This window comes from Poecilia reticulata, chromosome 20, assembly GCF_904066995.2.
Source record: "Poecilia reticulata chromosome 20, P_reticulata-male-v2, whole genome shotgun sequence".
Lineage (NCBI taxonomy): Eukaryota > Metazoa > Chordata > Actinopteri > Cyprinodontiformes > Poeciliidae > Poecilia > Poecilia reticulata.
This window is the reverse complement of record NC_088849.1, coordinates 6,207,677-6,232,797: the sequence shown is the minus strand read 5'-3', so window position 1 is coordinate 6,232,797 and position 25,121 is coordinate 6,207,677. Positions and strand designations below refer to the sequence as shown.

The following is a 25,121-nucleotide window of genomic DNA, read 5'->3' as shown; positions in this document are numbered from 1 at the left end:
TAAAAAGTGGTCAAATGAACCTTAAGAGAAGAAGGCAACAAAATAATCAGTTGTTCTGTTACCTGAGTGTAACTGAGAGATATTAAAACACATTTCTTAAATGTTCAACAAAAAAAAGATTTTAATTTTAATATTATCAAATATAGCAACATCTATGGTGTTTCGGGTCATTTTGGACCCGTATATATTTACTTCAAGAAAAGGGCAAAAACAAGTCTTTTTTTTCCCCACACAATAGAACTTTAATACAATATTTAACAATATGAAAAACAGAACAGTCATAAATAATAACAAATTACAATAAAACAAAGATTTGCAAGGTCAATTGAGAAAATCACATCAAAAGAAATCAAGTACTTGTTCTATAAATACTCTGTGCAAAGAACATGCCTGTGTGTGTGTGTGTGTGTGTGTGTGTGTGTGTGTGGGGGTGTGTGTGTGCGTGTGTGTGTGTGTTTAGATGCATGTGTTGCAAAAAGTGACACTTTTAGTGTGTTCTTTACAGATATATTTGTTGCAGGTGAAGCACACTATGTAGGTTTTTCTGTCCATATTGCTAGGGCAGACCTGACACCTCTTTCTTTTTGAGCGAGGTGGTCTCACTGGCATTGTGGCTGTGGATGGAGTGCTTGAGGCAGGGCTGGCTGCTGAGGGGGAAGGTGATGCTGATGCTCTTCTTGTTGCTGTGGATGTGGATGGCGTGTTTGGTGACCACTGCAGCTGTCTGACCAAGTCTGCAGCAGCTGGCTCTCGGGGCACCCGTTCCCGTTGCTCAATGTGCGGCTTGACAAGGGAATTCCCGAGCTCCTCAAGAAACATTCTCCGCTTGGTGTTTTGGGTTGAATTCCACCCTTGGTGAATTTGGGTCCACAACACAAATGCATTGTATGCAGACACATTGAGGATGTTGTAAAACACAACCATTGGCCATCTCCTGGTCATTCGCTGGCAAGTGTAGGTGGCAATCAGCTTGTCCAGATTGTCCACTCCTCCTTTGTTTTTGTTGTATTCCAGGATGATTATGGGCTTTTTGTCACTTATCTCCATCGCTAAAATCCTGTGTGTCCTCTGCCTCATTTGCAGCAAAGATGTGATCCAAAGCTTCATTTACAGTGAATCTTCTCCTCATTGTTGCATCCTGTGAATTGGAGATGTGTACTCTGCAAGTCACCACGTCTACACTCAAATGGCTTGACAAGCCTGGAAATGTCTCCCTTTGTTTGTTCTCGCAAAAAGTCAAAGAGAAAAGCCCCTAAATGAACTTCAAGTGGTTGGAGGAAGAGGCTGTTGGTTGATTGTGTGTTTATGATTTAATTTTTGGCATTTTTTTATTGTTTTATAATCGAAAATTTTAACCGGGTCACAAATGACCCAAACACCACAAAAGTCATTTTTTTCACCAGAGCACTTTATAATTTAGTAAAAAAAAATAAATTTATTTTACTTTGTTTAAATCGAAGTCCCTGACAAAGTCAAAAAGTTTCAACGCAAAAAACAAATGTATGAAGTACTTTTATGCATGCTAAAACTCAAAACGGGTCCGTAGGGACCCTAACACCATAGGAAGGTTAAATTGATTCATTTTTCAGAGGGATACAAAGTGAGGGTATCATGATTTTAGCTACCAGTAGCAGGAGAACGGAGCTGCGCCAAGAAGCTAACAGAAGCTAACAAACACTGAATAGAAGAAGAGCTGCCATCGATATAGTTGCATCCAAGCATGATTTAATGTTACACAATACAGTTTTACCAAGTTGCTCAAAGTCTAAACTGGTATTGTTGTGCATTTAAGGTGTAAAGTTTACCTTCGACCAAATGCCCCCAAAGGCATCCCAGCGCCCCCCTTTTGTAAAAATGTCCCCCAGCCCCCTGGGGGGCGGTACCGCCCACATTGAGAGCCGCTACTTTACATCATAAAAATACCAAAATAAAAAGCCATAAAAGCAACAGTCAATATTTAAGAAACCAGAAATGCATGTTACAAGCGCTATCATCAGAATCATCAATACAATGTCCAATGTGATGCTCAATGTTCCATTTATTACGCAGCTTCAAAAGCAACTCTTAGCCGGTGGGTCTTGAGCCTTGATTTAAGGGAACTCAGTGTTTCGGCTGTTTTGAAGTTTTCTGGAAGTTTCTTCTAGATGTGTGGTGTGTAGAAGCTGAATGTGTCTGTTTTGTCTGGCAATATTCCAAAAAATGTGAGGCGGTGGTAATATAGGTTGTTAAATCCAGAAATGCTACCTTAGGCCACACACTATAGACTGTAAATAAAAAAATAAAAAGTAAGAAAAAGATTTTAGAAGGGCACTTTTTCTGTTCAGAAGAAAAAAGGACAGGTGCTCTAGCACCTCCTGGTGCCCCTCTGTCCCTAAAACTCAGTCAGATTGGTTGGAAACTGTTAACAATATTTTCCATCATAAAGCACTGACTGTAGACAAAACAACTCATTTTGGTATACTTTAGCTTTGGGTATCTGAGTAAATGAGACAAATGTAAATGTAGGCTATACTTTTCCGCTTTTTTGGGGGGATCTTCTTCAGGTTTTGTGCTTTATCAGAAGTAAATTGAGACATCCATCATATGCGTGTCATTTTTCATACATTGTGTGTCTAACGCTTATCCTGATGACATTCGTTCCAGAATCCAGGCCAAGACGCGGGAAATTCGGGAGCGGCAGGCGAAGGAGAGGGAATATGCCGAGATCCAAGACGTCGTCAGTCGCACCTTCAGCTCGGACGAGGAGCATACCTACGCTGGCATCGGGTCGCTGGGGTCATCTCAGGACAGCGGCAGCATCGACCCCTATGGCCACCACTACCACCTCCCTCAGAGCCCGCAGAGCCCTCGATCCCCTGTCAACCCACAGCTCAACGGACCCCCTCTGGAGGCGCTGTACGCCCAAGTCAACAAGCACCGCAACGGACGACCCGCAGCTCCCAACAGGTAAAGAACCCAATTCAGATCCCGCCGGTCATCCGAATGAGACCGACCAGCCTTGCTCCTCCGTAGCTTACTGATTTGCATCAGTCTGGGAGATTTACATCTCATCTATTATGCATAGACAGTGGTGTGAGTTCATTTGTTCACTTTTACTTGGCAAAGACGAGACACGGTTCACAGATCAACGCTGAATTTCACACAGCTTTTTATCACATGCTTTATCTACAGGGCATTCCCCAGAGCAGGCTGGTAAAATCCAGAAACAAAGTAAAAAGAACATCAGAATCCTATCAGTAATTCTTCATGTGGCGGAATATATTATCTAGCGTCGTCTCACTTTTTTTTCTTTTTTTTTTCATTTCGCCGGGATCACAGGTAATCTCCTTGGAGTCTCGTCGCACAGACACGTCTTTACCTTGAATGCATGTGCAGCCAACGGCTTCACCACGTCAATAAAATAATAAATCTATGGTTTATAAGGTTGCAACATCATAAAGTTGCTTTCCTGTTCCAATAGCAAATTACCCAATATTTTAAACTACCTGCTGCCAGTCGGCAGCCACTCGTTACACAGTTTGTAGGCTCAGAGGCTTCAGATCTCTGTTTTGCCTTTGCGCTGGAGGTAATCCAATCTGTTTGGAAGGCGCAGGAGAGATGAGTGTAATGTCGGGGAAAACTTTCTGCAACAGATGCTGTAGGGCTGCTTCAGGCAAATCGGTAAGTTGTGAAGTTGTCGGGTCATGTCAGGAAAGTTTTCCCAGAACATTCTTTACTGTAATTTAGTTTATTTTTTCCATTTTTACTAGAGGAAAACGAATTACCCTCGACCTTATAACATTCATTAGGTTTACTTCTTAAACCCTGATGCCCTTTTCTCTTTCTGAGTTGACGTAAGATGCGTTTATTGATGCTCATAGGGGGAGCATCAGTAGACCACTGGTCTACTGGTCTTTCCAACTTTTGGAGGACTGGATAATACCCACCTCCTGAGACTGACATGTGTCTTTGGCAGTGCAGTGACCTTTTCCTGCTGGGCGGTGGTTGGAATAGTGTGTTACTCTGTGTGTGTGACCAGGAAAGAGTACCTCAGGATAAGTTGCTGGGTGTTTTTTAGAGAATTTGAGGAGGAAGGATCTTCATCCTGTAACCCTGATGCGACAGTAAATATAGAATAACAAGGCCTTGTGTTCCTCCTGGAAGCCAGATCAATCCACATGGGGACTTACCTGGTATTTCATCAAAAGCCAAAGATCCGCATCCGCCATCTTCTCTGTACCAACTGTCAAACAACTGATTACAAATATGTAAAGAAAATACAATTATTGTCTTGATCTGAGCTTGTATTTCCAGTTCCTTTTCCTTTTCACCAAAATGTTCTTTTATGTTTTACAAACAAAACATCAGAGAAGTACATCATTCCACATCTCTCTTTGTTCTTTTGTAGTATCTTGTAGTATCTATGTTACATCTTTGTTCTTTTTTTCATGTCTTGCAAAAACAATAAAACTATAACCTTATAGCTTCATATAGATGATAATGTGAATGCAACAATAGCTACAAAGTTCAACGTATTTTATTAGGATTTTATGTGATAGACCTATAGAAAGTAGCATATAATTGTGAAGAGGAAGGAAATTGATGGTTTGGAAAATTATATGAAGAGCTTTTTAATTCAATTTAAGTCTGACATGTGTGCCCATCTTTGGCAACACTTGCCCATCTACCTACTGACAAAAAGGGGGTGAATATTTTAGCAACAAATTGTATTTCCCGTTTTACCTGTTTTGAAAGCATCTTAAATATCAGCCATTTGCAGCTTTATTTCCATATTAAAACTTAGCGTTTCATGTTAATTGTATGCAGAAGCTTCGCTTTGAGTATTGATTGCTGTATGTGGAGCTTATTTGCAGGAACGGGATTAACTTTTCTGAACGCAGCGATTTGATTTCAAATATGCACAACGTGTACGACACTTGGGTTTTCGTTTAGCACACCCTCTCGCTTTGCATATCTTATGTATGCCAGCCCAGCTGTGTGCCTGCCTGCAGTATTTGTCTGAAATACAATAATATCCTCTGCTTCATGGTTCCCTCTGTTTTTCCATTTACTTCTTTCAAAAAGGAGCCAGAAGCACATTCAGATTTAAAACTCCCGTCACTTGCCTATCATAACTAACGTAAACAGCAATTTGCATTTCTAAATGAATCTTCATGGAACTGTCGAGTTTAAAGCTCCCATAAAACAGAATTTGCAATTATTTCCGACCTTTTCAACACTCACGACAACAAACATGAGTTAACACTCATTCATATTTTTGTTGCAAACACTTTATTGCTTTTTGGAATCTGCAACAATAACATAATTTGTGCAGGTGAAGATATATAGAAAAGAGGTTTATGTCTTACTCAACAGAGCTGTAACATTACATGGAAATAATTATATCCCAACTAATTCAACTTAACTGTATTTACTGGTGTCTAAATGCAATTTGACTCCATGTTAACAGAGCTAATTTAAACTTTTAACCGACCTTAAGGTAACCAATTCAACTTATTTATTATTCACAACTTTTTTCTTATATGTACCAGAACTCTATTTTGATATATTCTTGTTTAATTTCCTAACATTTCAGAGAGTGAAGCCAGGATGACGGGCACAACTTGCTGCTTTGGCATATTAAATAATACTATATTACAAGGTATTTGTTTTGAGAGTAGATGCCCTCACAACTGCAATGGCCTCTCATGTCTGAGAAAGGATATGATTATTATTACTTCCATTAACTTTTTTTTGTATATCTGATGAAAATAGGCCTAAAACTTGCAGTTGGAGTTGAACTGCTGGGAAGACTGAAGCTAGCTCAAAGGGACCACATGGAATGTGGTGCGCTAAGAGACAAATTTGTAAGCTTAGCAATTTTAAGAACTAACTTCTCCCAATAATATTTGTTCCCATTAAATACCAACTGATATTTTTATGAAGTGTACACGTGTAGAATGGCCACCTAAAGTTTTGGGCCAGCTGGACATGCTAGCAATGCTACCAGCTAGCATTCCGCCAGCTAAATGACGAAGGGGTGGCCCACTGTTAAACCTAAATATGGATGCTGTGGTGAATATTTCAGTCAAAACATGAAGTTAAGACTACTGCCACCTATGAGCAAACACAACAAGTAGTTGCCATGGAAACTGAACTGGTTTCACTAAGCAAGTTGTGCGTCAATACAAAACCTAAGTATGGTTTAATCAGTTGGATGTGACGAATGAATCATCTTCATTAGTAGGTTCAGTAGGACTGTAGATTTTCTAGAAATATAAAATGGAAATGAAATACATTTAAATTGTTGTTAACATCTGCTATGTTTAAGCAAACCTGAAACTTTTACACACCGATCAGACGTAATATTGTGACCACTGGCAACTGAAGTGAGTTACACGGATTGTCTCATAATTAATTGCGTCTGTCAGTGGGGAGGTTATATTTGGCAGCAAGTGAACATTTTGATTTAAGTGAGTTTGACTGTTGTCAGATTTTTATTTGCTTGAAAGCCTGGTCAGAGCATCTCCCGATACTGCAGACCCAGTGGTGTGTTCAGTCTCTGCAGTTATAAGCATATATGAAAAGCGGAAGGCAGTTCCCTCCATTAATGCTTGATTGGTGTATATTTTCAAGGTTAAAACAGTTTGAGTGCCATGGTAAGCTAATTGGCACCACACCGTTTCAGCTTGTTAGTCACAAGTCTGACTCTATCAGGTAGTTGGTAATTTGTTAGATAAGGTAAATTTCCCATTTCTGCAAGTGCCCTAACACTTTTGCTTGGAATCTTCAACTCATTTATGCCCCAGGTGTTTGTACATGCATGCGCATTCACTTAATGCCTTAATAAAAGCACTCGGCCATGACTCTGCGATGCTTGGTAAGCTGCTCTGTTGTTTATCCACTAAATTTCACAGAGAGAGAGAGGCTGCAGCTGGATAAATAACCTCTGTAGGCACCCCACCTCCCCCCTAATAGACCTTTGGTAATGGAGCCCTAATGGGAAGGTCACTATGACTGTAAAGCCAGAGTGAGTCAGACCTGAGCCAATAAACCACCGGGAGATACGAGGACCCCTGCTTGGTGTGGGCGTTCAGAGATACTGCCCACTCTGCCATATCGAGTTTTACAGTTCCTCTGTGGGATCACGCTACAACAAGAGCTCATTTGACAATTTATTGCTGTGTTATTAGAACTGGCAGCTCTGGTGGTGTTTTGACAGTGCTGTCAGAATCAGTAAAACTGAGGGGTACCGGTGGAAACCGAGGATTTGTTTGTGCACGGTGTTGTCAAGACCTTATATAAAACCAAAAGGTAAATATTGCGTTTCACCTCAATGTCTGAAGCATCGATTCTGCTCTGTTTATCATGAAGTTTACATGAAAGCAAACCAGGCCTGTACGTCTGAGCACATTGTTTTCTTTTTAGATTGGTTTGTTTCACCTTATAAAAAATAAGAGGCAGACATCTAAAAATGGAATGACCTCATTTCTCGACAGGCATCTGACAAGTCAACCCCTCCATCTGCCCGGGGACTGTGCGGTTTGGGTGACTGGAGTCGGTGCTGCCTTTTAGAACGACGTTGTGACAGGTTGCAAGGCTCAATGGGATTTGCGGGAAGCAAGCGTGAAACAAAGCATCACCTTTTGAAACTCGAGTTTGATTGACTGCTGCCCCCATTACCCAGCAGAGTTTCCAACACACCTTAGCGCGAGGGCAAGAAAGAGTCAGAGAGATGCACAGGAAAGGGGGTCGGGGTGAGCGAAAAGATATGACGCTTATGGATCTCAGCTTTTCAAAGTCTCCAAAGTCACAGGCAACTCAGCAGTTTTGAAATGTCTGTTGAAGAGGCAGAAACAAAAACCCTAAAGATCTTCTCCTAAAAGGAACAAACAGTGCTGTGCTTTCTTTTTCCCTTTGCTTCCTCGTGTTAGCCTCAAAGTTTAGGTAACAACCGTCCTTATTGCATTCTCCTGACTTGGATTGTCATGAGTATTTGATGAAAGCTATTTACTTCTAAGTAAAGTTTATTGGTGCAATGGAATGGTTAACCTTCATGACTACAGGCTTAAGGATGTTGTCCTGGGAATCATCAATCTGGTGAGGTACACCCCAGATGAGAGATAGTACTCTGTAGTTTCTTGCAGAAGTAGTTCAGACCCTTTCAACATTTTGATATGTTGTCATGTTACAACCCCAAACTACACTGAGACAGACTGGCGAAGTATCCAGGGTACACCCTGGCTTCTCGCCCAATGACTACCAGACATAAGTACCAGCTCCCCAGAAAACCTGCAAGGGCAAGCATTTATAGGCCAATGAATGGTTGGACATTACCACAGACATCAAACGTGTTTTTAACTTAAAATAAACTCTTATCCATTGTAAAACCTGCTATATTTCAGCCAGAAGTTGACCTGTCTCAAATCCCCAGACGGTTGGGGCAGATGGCTGCTCACAGTGAACCTGGTTCGTCTGGAGGTCATAACTACTGACTGTTGAGAGTCAGTAGTTCAGTGCAGTCTTTCGTTTTTTATGTATCGCCATAATAAAGTGAATTTGACTGCATTTTGTAACAACTAGGAGCCTAGTGATTTACCTCGTAATGCCCTAGTGGGATATTACAACCAATTTGAGTTGGTATTATATAAATAAACTGAATTGAGCTAAATCTTTGACAGGCCTTCATACATTTTCCTATCAGGTTTGACAAACTCCCTGCCCTTGGTGAAAAAAGGTAACGTCTTAACATAATGCTGCCACCACCATGTTTCAACATAGGTATGATGTGTTACCAGTTTTCTTTCATGGTCTGTCAGTTTAGGCTGACAGTCAAGTGTTTGTTGGTTCATACAACTGCTATGCCTTTCTCTTTAAATGTCTTTTGGCTTGTTTTATGATTTTCTTTTTTCCATAAGTTTGTCTTGTGTTTTATCATACAAATTGTGGACGAGAGCAAGTCTAACTTGCATTCTACTCCAGTGGAGACATATATTCCTTTGGTTCTGTTGTGTGCTCTATTGTTTGAAAAGACAATTGTACGACAGCATTAAAGTAATAAATTATAACAATAGCATTTCTACCTCGGTCAGATAATCACGGAACCAATCTAGAGTAATCACTTTTTTATTGTTTACTCTCTTATTTCGTGTCTGTAATTAACTCTGCAATCAACAATCAGTTTGATTTTTATAGTCTCTTTTAATTGAGAGGCAATCAAAGAGAGATTAACAACACTTTTGTCTGCAACATCTGTAGCTTTGATTAAATCCTTGCCTCTCAATAATTCATCAGTATACAAATGAATCTTCTACAAGCCTCGCATCTGCATTAAGGCTTTAATAACAGCTCCTAAGTCTCTAATAACCTTTACTTGCCGTCCCCCAAGGGAGTCACATTGATATTTCTAACATCAAGGAACAATTTGCTCTAATGAAACACATACATAAGTGGTTACTAATAGTGACTTACATTCTCATTGGTGTTTTGCTTTGTCCAGAATTGTTTTATTCCACTTTAATCCAAATGGGATAAATATTGTACATCCTTAATTTCAAGAGTTGCTATCAGTAGTTAGTAGCAGAAGATAGACGTTTAATGCTCAAGTACTAAAATAACAGAACCTAAGAAGTTTTTAGTTTTGGACAAACTAGATGGCACATATATGATGTGTGGACTGATAATTTCAGACACTAGAATCTGACACTTGTCTTGGTTTTGGAGAAAAAGACCTGAGATTTCAGCTGCGGTTAGGCTTGCATCTCAAAGATTTGAGTCCTAACCTGGACTTAGATTAATTTGTTTTTCATATAGAGGAGAATGCAAATTCGTCAGCATGAATACATCATGTAAATCTTTGCAGTTTTAAGGTTAATGCCACAAAAAAGTTATTGTTTTCCTTAAAAATGGATGTTAAGCAAATGGGCATTGTCACACCGGAAAGAGCGCTGGTACTTCCCTGTCAGAGAGTTTTGATTTTGCATATTGTGAAGATGAGTTGATGATCTCTCATTCACCTTGTAAGAAAAAGATGGAACCTAGTACAACACACTGTCCATACCCTGATATTTCCCCTTTTTTCCATATTTGCTGTAGGCCCAAGACATCAAACACATATCAAACTCATCACAGCAACTCCACACTGAAAGCAACACAGATCTAAAAGGCAGAGCAAGTGAATTATTTTTCTGGTGTGTGTGCTTGTGTTTGAACCCCTCCCCACCTCAGAAAGGACCCTTGGGATAGATGTGATGAGATGAAGTGCGCAGAAGGCAATTTATCCTCCGTTTGTATCATTACGTTCATTTAGGAAGGCAAACAGCCTGAAAGCAAAATAAAGAAGAAAAAGAAAACATGGGATAGAGAACATGAGAGGGATATCGAAACATTTTGGCTTCAACTCCGCACAAAGTGGATCTGATTAAGAATCTGTGTACTATATTTTAGCAATGCCCTTCAAGGCCTCAAGGACATGCAGGCAGCACCTAATGAACTAGAACAAGATCAAAGAAAAAAGAGGGAGTGTTATTTAATGCTGCTGTACCCCGACAAGCCAAATATGAGGTGGAGGCGAATGAGTGCGAACATGACCAGGGGCTGTTACGACCCTGTTTGTTGATCAGCACCGGAGGGCCTTCCATTCCCAGCGATCAGTAGCAGCAAAACAGCCAGTTAATCCCCTCTCAACTCTCCTGAAGGCTGCCGATGCCCGACATCGTAACAACGCCGTGTCTACAACGCAAACTTACAGCAACAGACAAGCGCTCGGTGGAACTCGCAAGGTTTTCCTCTCCAGATTTAAACCCGATGTTATGATTTGTTTTGAAAATGTCACAGCAACTAATTGGGGTGCACACACAGAGAACATGCTGTTGGCAAATGTGGGATATACTTCAGCGGAATTCAATCACGGAGAAATCCATTTTGATTAAATAACACGCACACACACAGGCACACACACGCTGCTGCGTGCCTGTCGTGTTGGTATGAAGCCGTTGTGTAAGAAAGTCTGCTTTTCACATGACAGATAACCTAATTTCACAAACTAACAGCAGCTCTTCTGCTCAAATATAGAATTACTGCTTTCAACACTGTTACTCAGTGCTGTCAAACAGGTTTTTGTAGTTGTGGATCTGGTGTGGCTGAGACACAGAGCTGGTAGGTGACTTGTGACTTTAAGGTTTGGGTTTGATCTGTGAGTCATTTCACCAAGCAGAAAAGCATAGCAGCACATCATCATATCATCATCATCTCTGGATTTTATTGATCTCTTGGGTCAATAAAAGGCATAAATGCACAGATTCTAGTGACATCAGCCTATGAGGAAAGTGATCTGATGTTTATAGTCAGTCAAAAGAGGCCGTGATGCTTCTGATTACTTGAAAGCAAAACGTAGTGTTGCTGTTAAGCTTGGTTAATTTGTTATGCATTTATATTTCGCAAGTAATCAGAAACACATGACTTTTACGGCATTTGCACTCTGTGTGACTCGTCCCCGCTGTTGCCACATTCTGCTAGACTCTAGGGGGCAGTGTAGGCTGCCTAGGGCAAGCATACAATGCAAAACGTTTGGAAAAAAAACAGTAGCAACACTGCTACACCCGTGAGTGTGGTGGTAGTATTGTTGTCTTCCTTAAGATGTCCTTAAGGAGCTCCAACTTTCTGTCTTGTTTTTCCAAATGGAACGGCCCATACAGTTGCAAGATTTCAGAGACGTATGGTGCGGAAAACTGGTTGTTTACGGATGTATTGCAGAGGGGCGTTGTTGCTGAAATGATGTAGTTTGACCTAGTGGACACATCAAACATGAACTATTTCCTATGAAGTGTTACTTTCCTCGATTGCTACGTTTACAGCTTGTTGACATTGTGACATTATTGTAGGCAAATATTTTAATAATGAGAAAGACGCAAAACACATTACAAATACCCCTCACCGTGGCCTATGAACATTTGCTCACAATCCAGGAAGTAGGATTGTGGAGCGTAGAAAATCATCTTAAGCTACATTATTTATTTAAACTGAGTCCCTAATATCATCAACCTGTTTGAAACAAAAATGCAAAGTTTCAGAATCAATCAGCTAAGCTACAATTGGTTCCAGCAGTTCTGGAGGAAGCAGCTGAACAGCTTTTGACTCTAGCTGAAAACTCTACAAGACCACAGTATGATACTCAAGGTTATCATATCGTGACAATCTCCTTCAATGCCGTTGCCTAGTGAAATGTGGCAGCTCTTTAATGAAGAAGTTCAATCTCTTTGAGAGTAATTAAACTCCAACCGTTAGCAGTGTGTAGGTGTAGTAGTACCTTACTAAAGATGCTACTATAAGTACATTAAAAGGACTCTTTCATCTTCATCAGATGACTGAATATTCCCTAACACTATTTTCTAAGTGGTCACTCAGGTTCAGTTGTTTCAAGCAGTCCGCTCATGCTAAGTGAAAGCCAGCAGTGTGTACAGGGCATGTAATTAAATTTACCTTACCCCGTCTAAGCCATCACGCCCCACACACTCGACACAGAACTGCATTAGTTCTCTCTATTTTAAGAGCGGTATCCATATTTCTTTGTCAGACTGAGCCGTTGTCGTTCCAATCCTCCTGCCTCGAACAAGCTTCCAGAGACAAATCGGATCTCGGCAAAAGCTTTTGTAATTACGGGGAACTGAATAGGTGACTACGTAGCAAATCCTCAAGGCCAGCGACGGGTATATTTCATCTGTCTTAAACCGTGTTCAGAGTTTGACTCTTAAGGAGCCTTTAAAAACATAAAAATAAATAAAAAGCCAACTCACCAACATTTTCAATTCTTGTCTTTTAAAAGTTTTCCCTATTTTTGCATTTCCTGGTCTATGATATTAAATATAAATCAGAATATCTTACTAACACCGTGTTGCCTAGTTGCTCTTTAGACTTATAAGTGATTATTTTCTCAGCTGTTTTCTCTGTCAGAGTAAAGCTACATCATAATGGGCTTATTCTAAAGGCTTCCTTGTATATGTCTGAAACCAGTACAGCGTCTGCTAATGTCCAGACTCAGCTTTAGGGACCCCTGCTGAAAAATGATCCAAGTGCTTTGTTAGGTCACCTGAACCAGACTTTGGTACCTAATAAAATCCAGTGGAAGCCACCAGACATTTCTAATGGCATCAGCATGCTTGTAAAAATGCTCTTAGTCCCTTGTGACAGGGTAATGGTAGCACGTGGCCTTGTTGGTCCACTGTAATGGCCTCATGATGTCATCATGGATCACAGCGGAGCCAAAGTTCTCAAAACCTGGCTTGTTTTCAAAGAAAGGCAAGATTATTTAAGGGAATGCCATTAGTATCTCTCGGTTTCCACTGTATCCTCTCTGATTGGTGGCGCTTTTCTTGTTTTTTGTGCCAGGAGAAATAACTGGAGAAGTTTATAACGAAAAGCACTTTAACATGGTCAGGCTTATTGAATTGGTTTACTGATGTGGAGTAAAATGCCATGTTAGTCTGTAAGTTTCAGGCCCAGCTATTTTTTCTCTGTCATCCTTAGGCTTGGACATACCCAAATAAACATTAAGCAAATTTACTTGCTTAATGTTTCCAATGGGGTCATTTTTACGGATTTTCCTATTGGGTTGGTTTGTAGCTCATGGTTTGTACTTTGGTGTAGGTTGTTTTATTCATGCCATGAATCACCTCAAATGTTTGTTTTACGACACCAAAGTCAAGTTCTCTTTTAACCGGCTTACATTTTGAAAAGACAACCACTTGAGCCACATTCTGTCCCATTGAACCTCCAAAAGCAGCATTAGCTGCATTTCCATTACAAGTGTTTACAAAACTTTGTCAATATTCCCCAAATATATGGTCAACAGAAACACAGACAATCTTGGTTGAAGTGAAACACCACACATAACATCTCCTGCCTTTCTTGGTGGCTCAGTTCAACCACCCATGCTACTTTGGTCCTCACATAATTTGAAAATGTCCTGTTAAATTTGCTTGGTGTGTTTCTAGGATTTATTACCATGCAGTACTGGTTTCATAGATGACTGATCATACGTTCTATAAGAGTGTTTGATAGTGATCGACCTGATAACAGAGCTATTACACAGTGTCTGCTGCAGATAAACATAATTGAATGAATACAGTATGGTTAAATTTCCAGAATCACTTTGATCTTCTAAAAGAAAATGTCGTAAAATCGGGGCATTTCGGGTTCTCGTGTTCACAGGAAGGTGAAACTACGCTGAGTTTCAGACCATAAATAATTGTTTAAAAACAAAGAAATTGTTGTTTTACCGCATTCCCCCAAACTACTGACCACTGTAAAAAATGTCTTCCATAGTAGCTGCTTATGTTTGTCACTGTGAGGTTTTTAAAAGCTTACTACCTGCCAAGAAACACTCTTTAGCCATTGAAAAGGCATAGAAAAAAGACAATGTTGCATTAAATCTAAAAGGTTGAAAATAGGCTAAAAGATTGAGGAAAAAGACATATTTGTTAAAATTTTACTTGCAGTATGTTTAAATGCGGTTGAAAAGGGGGTTAGGATTTTTGTAAACCAGGTTTATCAAAGCTCTTTAAGCTGGATGTGGATGTTTTATACGTTTCTCCTTAGTTAGCATGGTTAGAACAGCTTAAAATATGTGCTTAGATCTGAAAACTTGAATCATGCACATCATACTTTTAAAACTATGATGTTTGACACGCTTGAACACTTCATCAGTCATTTTTTTGGGGGGTCATTAGGTGTTTCAGGTCTCTCACAGTTTCAGGCACTCTTAGTCCAAGTGATCCCAGTGGGGGTCGATGGGGTCCCAGCTTGTTGCTCGAGGTATCATTGCCCTTCCTCAGGTTCTACTCTTTTGATCCACATCCATCTGAACCGGACTTCTGCTGCCTCAGTGACCAGCTTGATGGCTTTCTGCTTACCTGCCGCTCTAATGCCCTGCATGCTATAAACCCTCTGCAGTGATTGGCCTGCAAATCCTCTGGTATCCAGTCTCGGTGTGTCTTACATCTCGCTCGACATATCTTGCTGTCGTCCCTTTTTTTGATTCCTCCATTGCAGCAGGAACCCACGACTGGTTTTGACTTCTCAGAACTAGCAGAATACGTCTGCTTAATGTCCTACATTTGTGAAATCACAAATATTATCAGTTTAGTTTTTCTTGTGTTTAACAAAAAACTGGCAAACATCAGAAAAAAGGGCCAGCATTTGGCCCTGACTTTTATTGAAAACAATGGGGAAAAAAATGTTCCAAAAGTACAAGAAGTGCTTTTTTTACTCTGTCAGTCAAAAGGAATCACCAGGTTAGTCTTGAGACAATTTCACTTCTGTAGTTTAAGTGCTGCCTGATTTATCAAAGCGTTTCTGGGCTTTATGAGAAGAAGGAAAAAAAACTTTTCCATAAATCTTGCCTCTTCTTGAGTGCCTCATGACATTTACAAAACGGAAGAAAAACATTTTTTTAGATCATTGCAATTATCATCAATACCTCTGAGCGTTATCTATAATTTTCCAAACCTCAAAAAGTTACTTGGGCTTTAAGGAAGAGCTTAAACGCTGTAAAATGACAGCAGCAGTTCCAACATCGTTCAATCAAGAGGCGGCTTTCTAAGTGATTTAAAAGTGAAGCTCTTTTATCTTTTAAAAATAACATCTCTTGTCTGGAACAAGGCGAAGACTTTATAAATGTGGGCATGAGATGGTGTGGTGGGGAAAGTGGCGAAGGACAAAAAGGGAACGCGAAACATTAGCTGCAACATGGAGACGTGAAATGGTTTTTCATGTTGTTTCCTTCCCCTTCATTTCATCCGCTCTCCATTATGGGATCGGCTCTGCTTCATTAATGTTCCCTTCTCTCATCCTCACATCTTATTCTTAATCTCTTTCTCCCCTCGCTCCTGTTGCGCGCTCTTATTCCTCACCCCTATACCCCCCCACCTCTTTTACCTCTCATTATCACTCTTTCTTCCCCCTCATTTTCCACTGATGCCCGGGATGGAGAACAAGCCCCAGCTATCCAGAGAGAGAGAATGGAAGCGTGTTCGCTGAAGCTCTGATTCATCGGAACAAAGAGAGGCATGGGGGAGCGAGGGAGAGGGAGACGCTGGAGTGTACTCTTGAATGGCTTTGGACTGTAAACCCCCACAGCTTCCTCCTCCTTTGGCTGTATTTTTCCTAATAGCCTCTTGGGCTATTTCTGGGTCTCTTTTTTTTTAAATGGGAGGTGGGAGAGAGTGAATACAGTGAAGAGAGGGTGGAGAGGAGCATTAGTGCGAGTGTGTATGGAGGGAGAGGGTTTTGGGGGAGGGGGGACATTTGGCCCTGCTGAGGCAGTGAATAAGCACTCTGACTCACAGCGGGATCAGTGGTGGTGGCAGGAGGGCTTGGTGTATGTGTGCAGGGACACGCTGTTGCCACTGGAGACACAGGAAGAGATGCACTAACACACACACGCACACGCAGACACGCACACACATACGTAGAAATGCACATGCCGAATGTTGAACCTCTAAAGCTGATTAGTCAAACTTGTGATTTCCAATTTCAAACCCGCAACACAAATCCCATACTTAATATTCATGCAGAACGCGGTTAGGGCTCCTCTCCACCCCTCGCAGCTGAAAGGCTCGGGGTTAGGTGGTGTGTGAGTTGGGTGTTGGGGTGTTGCCTTTTAATCAGCTTAGTTAAAAGAAGAAATATGATGGAGGGAAAAAGAAAGGAGTAGGATGAAAGGGAAAAAGGAAAAGGAGATCTTGTGGGTTGCCCTACAGTGGAAACACACATACACATACACATACACATTTGAAGGTATGCAAACATAGATTTGTGTTCATTATAGCAAGATGAAGCTCCTTTGATTACCCCACCTGTGTTTTATTGTCTTGTTTTGTTGGGTCTGATCACCTAGAGGTCAGTAATACAAGCTTCTTCCTGTCCTGTCATTTATCGTGTCTGGATGTCTCGGAGACTACTCCTTATACATCATCACTACGGCATAACTGACAGACGTCATTTCTATTTTAGCGGCAGGCTTAGCGGAGTCAGTGTTGAGTCCACCATCTGTAGCTTCTAACCTTGCGATGGAGACCTCATGCCGTGTCGCCATCTCTGCTCTGCACGGTCAAACAAGAAGGGTTCAAAGTACAGAGAGAACGACTGAGGATGAGAGAAACAACGCTACAGAGATGAAGAGATGAGGATTATTTCCCTCTGATTCCAATCCATAACATTAGCTCAACAGAGGTGACTGTGGCTCTGAGTATAGAGTAGATCGGAAGGTTATCGGTTCGATTTCAGCTTCCTCCTGTCACGTCAATGTGCCCCTGGGCAAGGCACTTAACTACAAATCTTGCCTACAGATCTGCATATCAGTGTAAAAGTGTGTGTATGTTTGTGAGTACGAATGAGAAACTGTGACTGAGTTGTCAAAATGATTTTTAAAAGCACTATATAATGTTTTTAACATCAACTGTCACCGTCAAATTACTTACATGTAAGACAAAGGGTCGATAAGGACACCTGTGTCACCGTGACAGTTAAAAGGTTAAAGAATAGGCATCAGACACAGTCTCAGTCCAAAACTTGCATGAACATGACTTTGTAATCATCCATAGTTTCTGTAGGTCAGCCCCAATATTGACTCTTTGCAACTCATGTCACCTTCTTATGTTGAGGCACCATGATGGATGTCGGAAGAGAAGAGTATTAAACAGAGTGTTTACGATTGTATTTCTAAGTTGTTCGGAAGTAGCACAACTAGTTGGGATCATAAACAGCGATATTACCAAAAGTAGCTTAGAAACTGACCCAAAGCCCAAGGGTATTGGTCGGTTAGGGTTGATGATTTGATGAAATTGCAGACTTTGTCTGAATGTACATCACATGTATTTCCCCTTACAGCAGAGCAGACCTAAGAGTGTACAAAAGTCTACATGCTTGCCAGTTTTTTAGTACATGCTAGGCTATATGACAATGGGGCATTTTCTCCATGGTTACTAATGATTAGATGTGTACCTTTCATTGCATCTTACTAAGCTAAACATGAACTACGTACCTTGTAAAAAGTGCTCGCTGCAGGAGATGAATTATAGCGCAGGGCATTCTGGGTAAGTACAACCAAAACAAACTTGAGAGACTAGCATTAGCAGGAGAAATGGCTCATGGTCTTTTACTAAATACAAAAGAGAAATGCTACAACAACGTAAATCTCCTATAATTATTTTGAAGAAGGAAATTACGCTCAAGTTTTATTCACTGGTTTTTGTGGCATTTTTTTTTCAGTGTTTGTTGGTGCAGCACCACCACCGCCATGGCGGGAAACAAATAGTTTTGTTTGCATCAATATTCATGTGTTTCTGAAAACTAAAAAAAAAAAAAAAACAGAACAAAATACATCCATTCTGCTTTTCCCTAAAATATCAGATCAGTGCAAATTTTTAACAAATAGCAGATAGTTATTCAAAACATAATCGAAAATGGTCAGGTAACAAAAGAAAGCAAGGCGACAGCTGCAGTGAGAGGCAGAGCAGCAGAGAGACAAAGATTAACCTGAGCCAATAGAATACAATGACACAAAGCGGACCTGCGCCTCCCAGAGAGCGAGAGCAGTTGCACTGAAGAGCGTCCTCCCCCAAACCTCCTTACCCCTCCCTCTCTCCAGCCTCACTGCTTCAGGTCGAGATCCCAGCTGCGTCCTCCATCCCATCATTCACGGAGCACAGCAGAGCGATGCGAGGCGTTCCCAGTCGTCACCGCGCTCCATAACTCAGCTGCTCGCTCTCTCTCTCTCGCCCGTCTCTGGAGACAGAGACGCGGCTTAAACACCGTCTCCATCCACCTCTCATCACTCCCATCGGTCTGTCTTTTAAAACAACCATTAGAGATATGGGACGCAGCAGCCTGCAACTCTCACTGTAAGTCTTCACATATCCAGCAGACTCAGCCACCTGTGGGGAGAAGGATGGTGGGATGGTGGGGGGGGGGGCTGTTCCTCTGGGAGACTTTAGGAAAAATATGGTGGCGTCAGAGTCCGCAGAGAGGATAATTCACCTGCTCGGCTCCCTGCCGTGACGCGATTATCAGCCGTATAAAGCAGAGCTGCGTCATTTACCGCTTACATCTTGTTTCGTCTTTGCTCACGTCTCTAAAGGTAGTCGCCAAAACGATGACTTCTGAGGACGGTTAATACTTTGTTCTCCGCTTTTAGTTCATCTTGTTTTTTTGCTTCTTTTTTCTTTATCTATACCTCAGAATAATAATAATAAACACGCTGGCTTATTTCCAGGAGATAGATGTTAATTAGGTGGGTGTGTGCCTGCGGCGTGCTGACAGGGTGAAAACTCAGCAGAGGAGCTTTCATGTGTCAGCTCTGCGTTCTCCAGGTAGCCGGTTCTTTCTTCAAACTGTTTGCACGGCAACATCTGAGACCGATAAAAAGCATATTTAAATACAAATTAACTGCTGTTTAGTGTTTTTTGTTTTGAAGTTCAGACTGTCTGCCAACTTGACTAAGATTATATTTCATTTACCGCTGATTTGCTCCAGAAAGATCCCTGTTGTTATTTACTTCAATTTGTTCTCATCAATTTTGGTTTGATCACCTTTTTTTCCATAACGGTGGCAAAGTGGGACAAAGGTATTATGCATTGTCGCGCATTAATTAACGTTTAAGTCAACCCAAAACAATTTGGACACATTTGTTTTTGCAGTATCGCATGTCAACACTTAGACACTATTTTAAAAATACATGTATAAAGAAACTTGAGTGTTCTATGTGTATATAAACTGAACACTCCGGGGAGTTCTCCTTTCAGGTTTGGGAGTTTGTTTTATAGCAGCGATGACTGCATCTTTCAGGCTTGTGAAATAAATCAACCAACAGTCACTGTTTCCATATTCACTAGAGTTATATATGTCGTCCGGCATAAATAATATCCTTCCCCTATCTCTGCTCACCTGTCTGAAGTCTGAACCCAACACTCTATTGAGATACTGGGAAGCTACAGGCTGCGATTGGGATTTATGAGGAATTCTTGGCAAGAAACTCAATTTGGAGGGAAAAGAAGACTTAAACCTCCGGTGTTAGTTTAGGCATCCTGATGTGCTTTGGTTTGACCGGTGGTATCATTTCAGCTATGGAATGCATGTAAATCTGAGACAGATTTACAAATATCATGACAGACATCTTTATTGCCATTGTATTTTTTTTGCTGTACCACATCAGCTTGAATATAACATTGACTTTAACATTCTTGTTTTTGTGTTTGTTCTTTTTATTAAGGACTGGAATTTGAAAAACCACCGGAGCACATCCGTATACCACTCCTTATCATTTAGAGTTACCTCGAAATGAAAACTTCTGACGATTCCTGTTTGAAAAAATAGCTAATGCTAGGGGTTGGCATTTATCGCATCATTTATCATTTGTTGTGATAAAGCTTTGATTTATCATTGGCACAATAAATTTCTATTAAGGATGTTTAAAATCCCATGAAACTGTCCCTATTGTCAGGATTTATAGTTTTACTGTTTTCTCCACTGTTTGTTCAATGAAAGCATCAATAAATACCATTAAATGTGAAAATGCTGTTATCGTGCGCAGTTTAGTGATAAAAATGACACTTCTTTATGTTGCTGGTGTCTTAAAGAATTATCTTTCAAATGGGAATGTTTTTCAAGAGCAGTATTTGTGTTTGTGGGGCTATAATTGCTGTGACACAGTCAAAGACATATAGTTACCTAATAAAAGATGTAATAAAAGATGTAATAAATAATTCTTATTGTCACTTTTACTATTATGTGGTACTCCATAAGTAACTCTTGAGTGTGAAGATGATTTATTGTGCACATGAGACTGGATTTGACAAACAGGGACTTAAACTAGCTTAGTTCTGTTTTGTACTTGTGCGTTGAAGCAGTTCTAACATAATATTGTGGTCAAAAGCAGCACTGATATCTAGCAAAACTAGAACCTACACAAATATCAGGAACCAAGAGAATATCATTTGTAACTTTTACAAGTTATGTTTAAGTGCTTAAGAGGAACTCTGAAACCTGACTGAGACTCTTTAAACATGTCATTAGTGTTTAGACTGTCACATACTTGAATAGCCCATATTTTATCAGGGATTTTAGATAAGATAGGAAGGTTAAATATAGGTTTTTCTATTTAGTGACGCTAAAGAAAGACTCCTTGGCATTGATTATTTTACCAATATCAAAGAGTCCACACACATAGATGGACTCTGTTGCTATTTAGGTAAAATCTAAAGGTGATCAGTTGCACTGGATTTTACTTCAGGGTGTCAGACTAAAGGGCCTGAGCAAAAATGCAATGTGGTTGCAATGTGACAAATTTCAAAAGGTACAAATATGTTTGCGAGGCGCTTTCTGCGCTGGGTGTAAAGGACAGTTATGAATCGGACAGCAGCGGTGCGTAGCTAGCTGGTGATACATAGAAATCCTGAAGCGCATAAGCAGCAACACTGGTATGCACACATGACCACACACGTACGCATGAGTGCCCACACCAATATTAAATCCCCCCCAACCCCCATCTGGTAAACACTTTCACTCTGCAGACCATTATGACGTTTGAACTCGCAGTTCTAATTTAGTTTAGCATTAAATTACCCACAATTACCTTTTCAGCGCTGCTCTAGTGCTCCCCTCCCCCCCACTCCCTCTCTTCATCATTGACAGCCCCTTGTCACTTCATCCTCTCTGCCCTCTCACTCCATCTCACTTTCCTTTTTCTTCCTTTGTCTGACTCACTTTCCACTTTAAAGAACACACTCTCGCGCCCCCCTCCCGCACACACACACATGCAGGGCAGCTTAGGTGCCCTTAGGAATAGCTGTCAATCACCCATCAGGCACCCAGGTCAATTTGCTAGGCTGCCAAATGTGTTGCATCAGTGTGCTCCCCGGTGTCAAGAGCCCTCATTATAGGCCAAAGGCTAAACCAAGGAAGTGAATGAGGCTTTCCTCTTCATTATTTTCGGTCCCGCATGACCCCCTAACATTCTTGTACCCCCCCACTACCTGGTCATAACAACACTACAACCTTTAACAACCAGTCTGGTTTAACCCTGTTTACCTGCAGGCCATTGCCCCACTGCTCCCTCATGTGAGTCCACTCATACTTCTAGCTCCTTCTCTTTCTTTTATTATCCATTTCTTTCTTTGCTACATTTCTTATGTTTCCTGTTCACGTGCCCTAAGGAGTTTTGGGGGAATAGAAGAGCGTTTGACAAGCGGTCTTAGAGGAGTCTTCTTTATTTTTTCTCCGTCCCTTCTGCTTGATGCTGATGGTGTTTAATTGTGTGAAAGAGAAAACCTGTTGCTGTTAAAATAATATCACCTAGGCAACATTAGATGCAGGGAGAAAACAGCTGGTGGATTTGACTCATGCCTCATCAGAAACTGAAAGCAGGGTACTTCAGTCCAGTCACGCTAAGGATAATATATTTCCAGTATCAATGTTTAAAAATTAAATTAGAGCCAAGAAAACAAACATGCAAACTCATTTTCTCTATATACATGTCGACTAAGTCACTTTGAAATGTGCCTAACCATGTTAGGCACATTAAAGTACAAATTACAAGTAAAAGGTGCCAAAGAAGGCTTATAATTTCAACTCAGTGCTCTTTGCAGAGTCGTGTAACACTGACTGTGTTCTAAATTACAAGGTTAAATTTAGGATTAAACCATTCATTCTTTATAGTCTTCTTTATAGTTGCGATAAGGATTTTGATTTAAAGACTACACAAACCGTCAATCAGAACTTGTCCCTCTTAAATTTTGACTTGGACACAGCTGGTGTCTGTTTTGAAATGGTCTTGTTGGAAAAGAAATGCATCCCGGCATCCATTACCTTCGACTTAATCCAGGGTCGGGTCGCGGAGGCAGCAGCCTAAGCAGACAGGCCCAGACTTTCCTCTCGCTTTGGATTACCCTTTCCTCTGGGATAATTCCAAGCTGATCCAAGGCCAGTCCAAGAAACATAGTCCCTCCAGCGTGTTGTGGATCTTCCTATGGGTCTCCTGCTGACGGGACATGCCTGAAATGCCTCGCTAGGAATGTGTACAGGAGGCATCCTCACCAGATGCCTCCTGACTCAACTAGGTGCTAGTTGAGTCACCTCAACTAGCTCCTCTTGATGATGTGGAGGTGCAGGGGTTCTACTCCGAGTCCCTCTTAGATTACAGTTGATTGGAGAAGCCAACGTCTTTCTATGAACTAAATGACGCAATTTTTGTGACATTTCTACGTCAATGACAGGCGAATTTGGAATTCGAATGAAGTATGGAGGAGCCTCAAGAGAGATCTCAGACAACCACTTGGATTTGCCGTCTCATTATTTTAGTCAGTACCCAGAGCTCATAGCCATCGATGAGGGTAGGAAAGCGGATCGACTGGTACAGTCAGAGTTCAATCTTTTGGGCTCAACTCTCTCTTCACCATGAGAAATCGGTACAGTTGTCTCATCAAAGCGGAAGCCACACTAACCCGCCTCTCGATCTACTTTCCCCCACCTTGGCAAGCAAAATCCTGAGACTTTGGAGACTTTAGGGGAATTATCTGTGGTAAGCAGACATCACTAGAAAAGTTCAAGGACTTTTTTTCGTTGATATAGTCTGAATTGCACTTGGCTAAATTCATGACCACCAGGTGAGGGTCTCAGTAAGCTAGTGGTAAAATAAAATCGCCAATCCACTTGCAGCTGGTCAGCTTCTTGTGCACGAGGCGCCACTGGGTAAAAATTCATATAAATGAAACATCAACTGCTGCAAGTTCTGCTGTACAAGTAACAGTCTGGGAACGGAGATGAAATATTCAATGTTGTAACCTGGGTTTGTTTTCTCCCCCATCACTATTGGTGTAATCAGTAAATCCACCCCGCAGCATGTGGAGCACCTTGTTGTTGGCAAGATAGCATGACGGTGGAATCACATTGGCAGCAGAAATATTGTTCTCCTCATTATTAATTCACAAATCAATTAACTGCCGTTGCAGCATCTGTCTGAGGAATCGCCTGTAATTACGCCGTAAGGTGCGACAGAGCCCCTCCTCTGTTATCTGTCTTCATACCCGCCTGCGTATTGGTCAGGCAGGCCGATGTGAGCTTAGATGGCTCTCCTGCACATTAGCCTAATGCAGTTAAACTAATTATTGATCCCAGTCTCGACTCTGTGCAATTCGCAGCTCAGATAGAGCTCTGAGAGACATAAAAGGCCCTGATTTGTGGGGAGATTAGGAGAAAGGAGTAAAAGCTTTTGCTGAAGGACAACAGTAACTTCAAAGCTCTGTTTATTTTTCTTCTTCTTCTCTTTTTTTTTTAACTCCGGCGGGCTGTTAGGATGGCAGTTTTATATAATGCGGGACATACATGTATAGAGAAGAGTAAACAAGGTTATCTGGAGACCTTGATGGCTTTACCTCACCCACACAGAGGCCCTACTGTTTGTTTGCTCATCTTATCAGAAGGCAAATGAATCACAAACAGCATCTGTGCGCGTATTAAATATCGACCTTGGTCTGGACTCAGTAACAACCTGTGGCTACCGTTGCTCTTGGTAAATGCCATTTTAATTCTGAATGCAGCTAAAGTTACACTTGCACAAGTTTACTGCACCGTAAGACTTGCAGTATACAAGGAAATACTAGGCACTCTAAACAATGATTTAATCATCTAGTTATGCAGTTGTAAAAGTTTTTATTGTTGTAAAATAATAAACCTTGCATACCTCAGTGTTGTTAATTATGTTAGCTTAGATAAGACATTAGCTGACTCATGTTCATGGTTTGCTATTTTAAAGTTCTACTTAACTTTATTACAATCTAATGAGCTAACGTTTTCCTAAAACAAACGGATATGTTCATCAAGATCTTAGAATATCTTACTTATTTTCACATATTGGCAATATTAATTTGGCAAAATATTTAGAATTTCTTTTATTCATTTAATTTTCTGCTTCCGTTGTCACAAAAGCTCAAATAAAATCACATAAACAAGTGGAAAATAAAATAAAGTGTAATTTTAAATAACTAAACAGTAATTTAATGAGCTTGAAAAAATATAAATCATGTCAATTTTTAAGTACTTAAAGCTTGTGCAAGCAAAACTACAACTCAATGTAATTTATTTCATTTCAA

At 40.8% G+C, this 25,121-nt stretch overlaps 1 protein-coding gene across 2 annotated transcripts in view; it reads left to right on the top strand.

Moving 5' to 3' along the window:
• LOC103482325 (partitioning defective 3 homolog) overlaps positions 1-25,121 on the top strand; it is a 388,210-nt gene that overhangs the window by 289,296 nt on the left and 73,793 nt on the right. For both annotated transcript variants that reach the window (XM_081602034.1, XM_008438421.3), the window contains one exon: positions 2,644-2,946. In XM_081602034.1, coding sequence (XP_081458160.1) covers positions 2,644-2,946 — 303 coding nt within the window. The remainder of the gene's footprint in view (positions 1-2,643; positions 2,947-25,121) is intronic.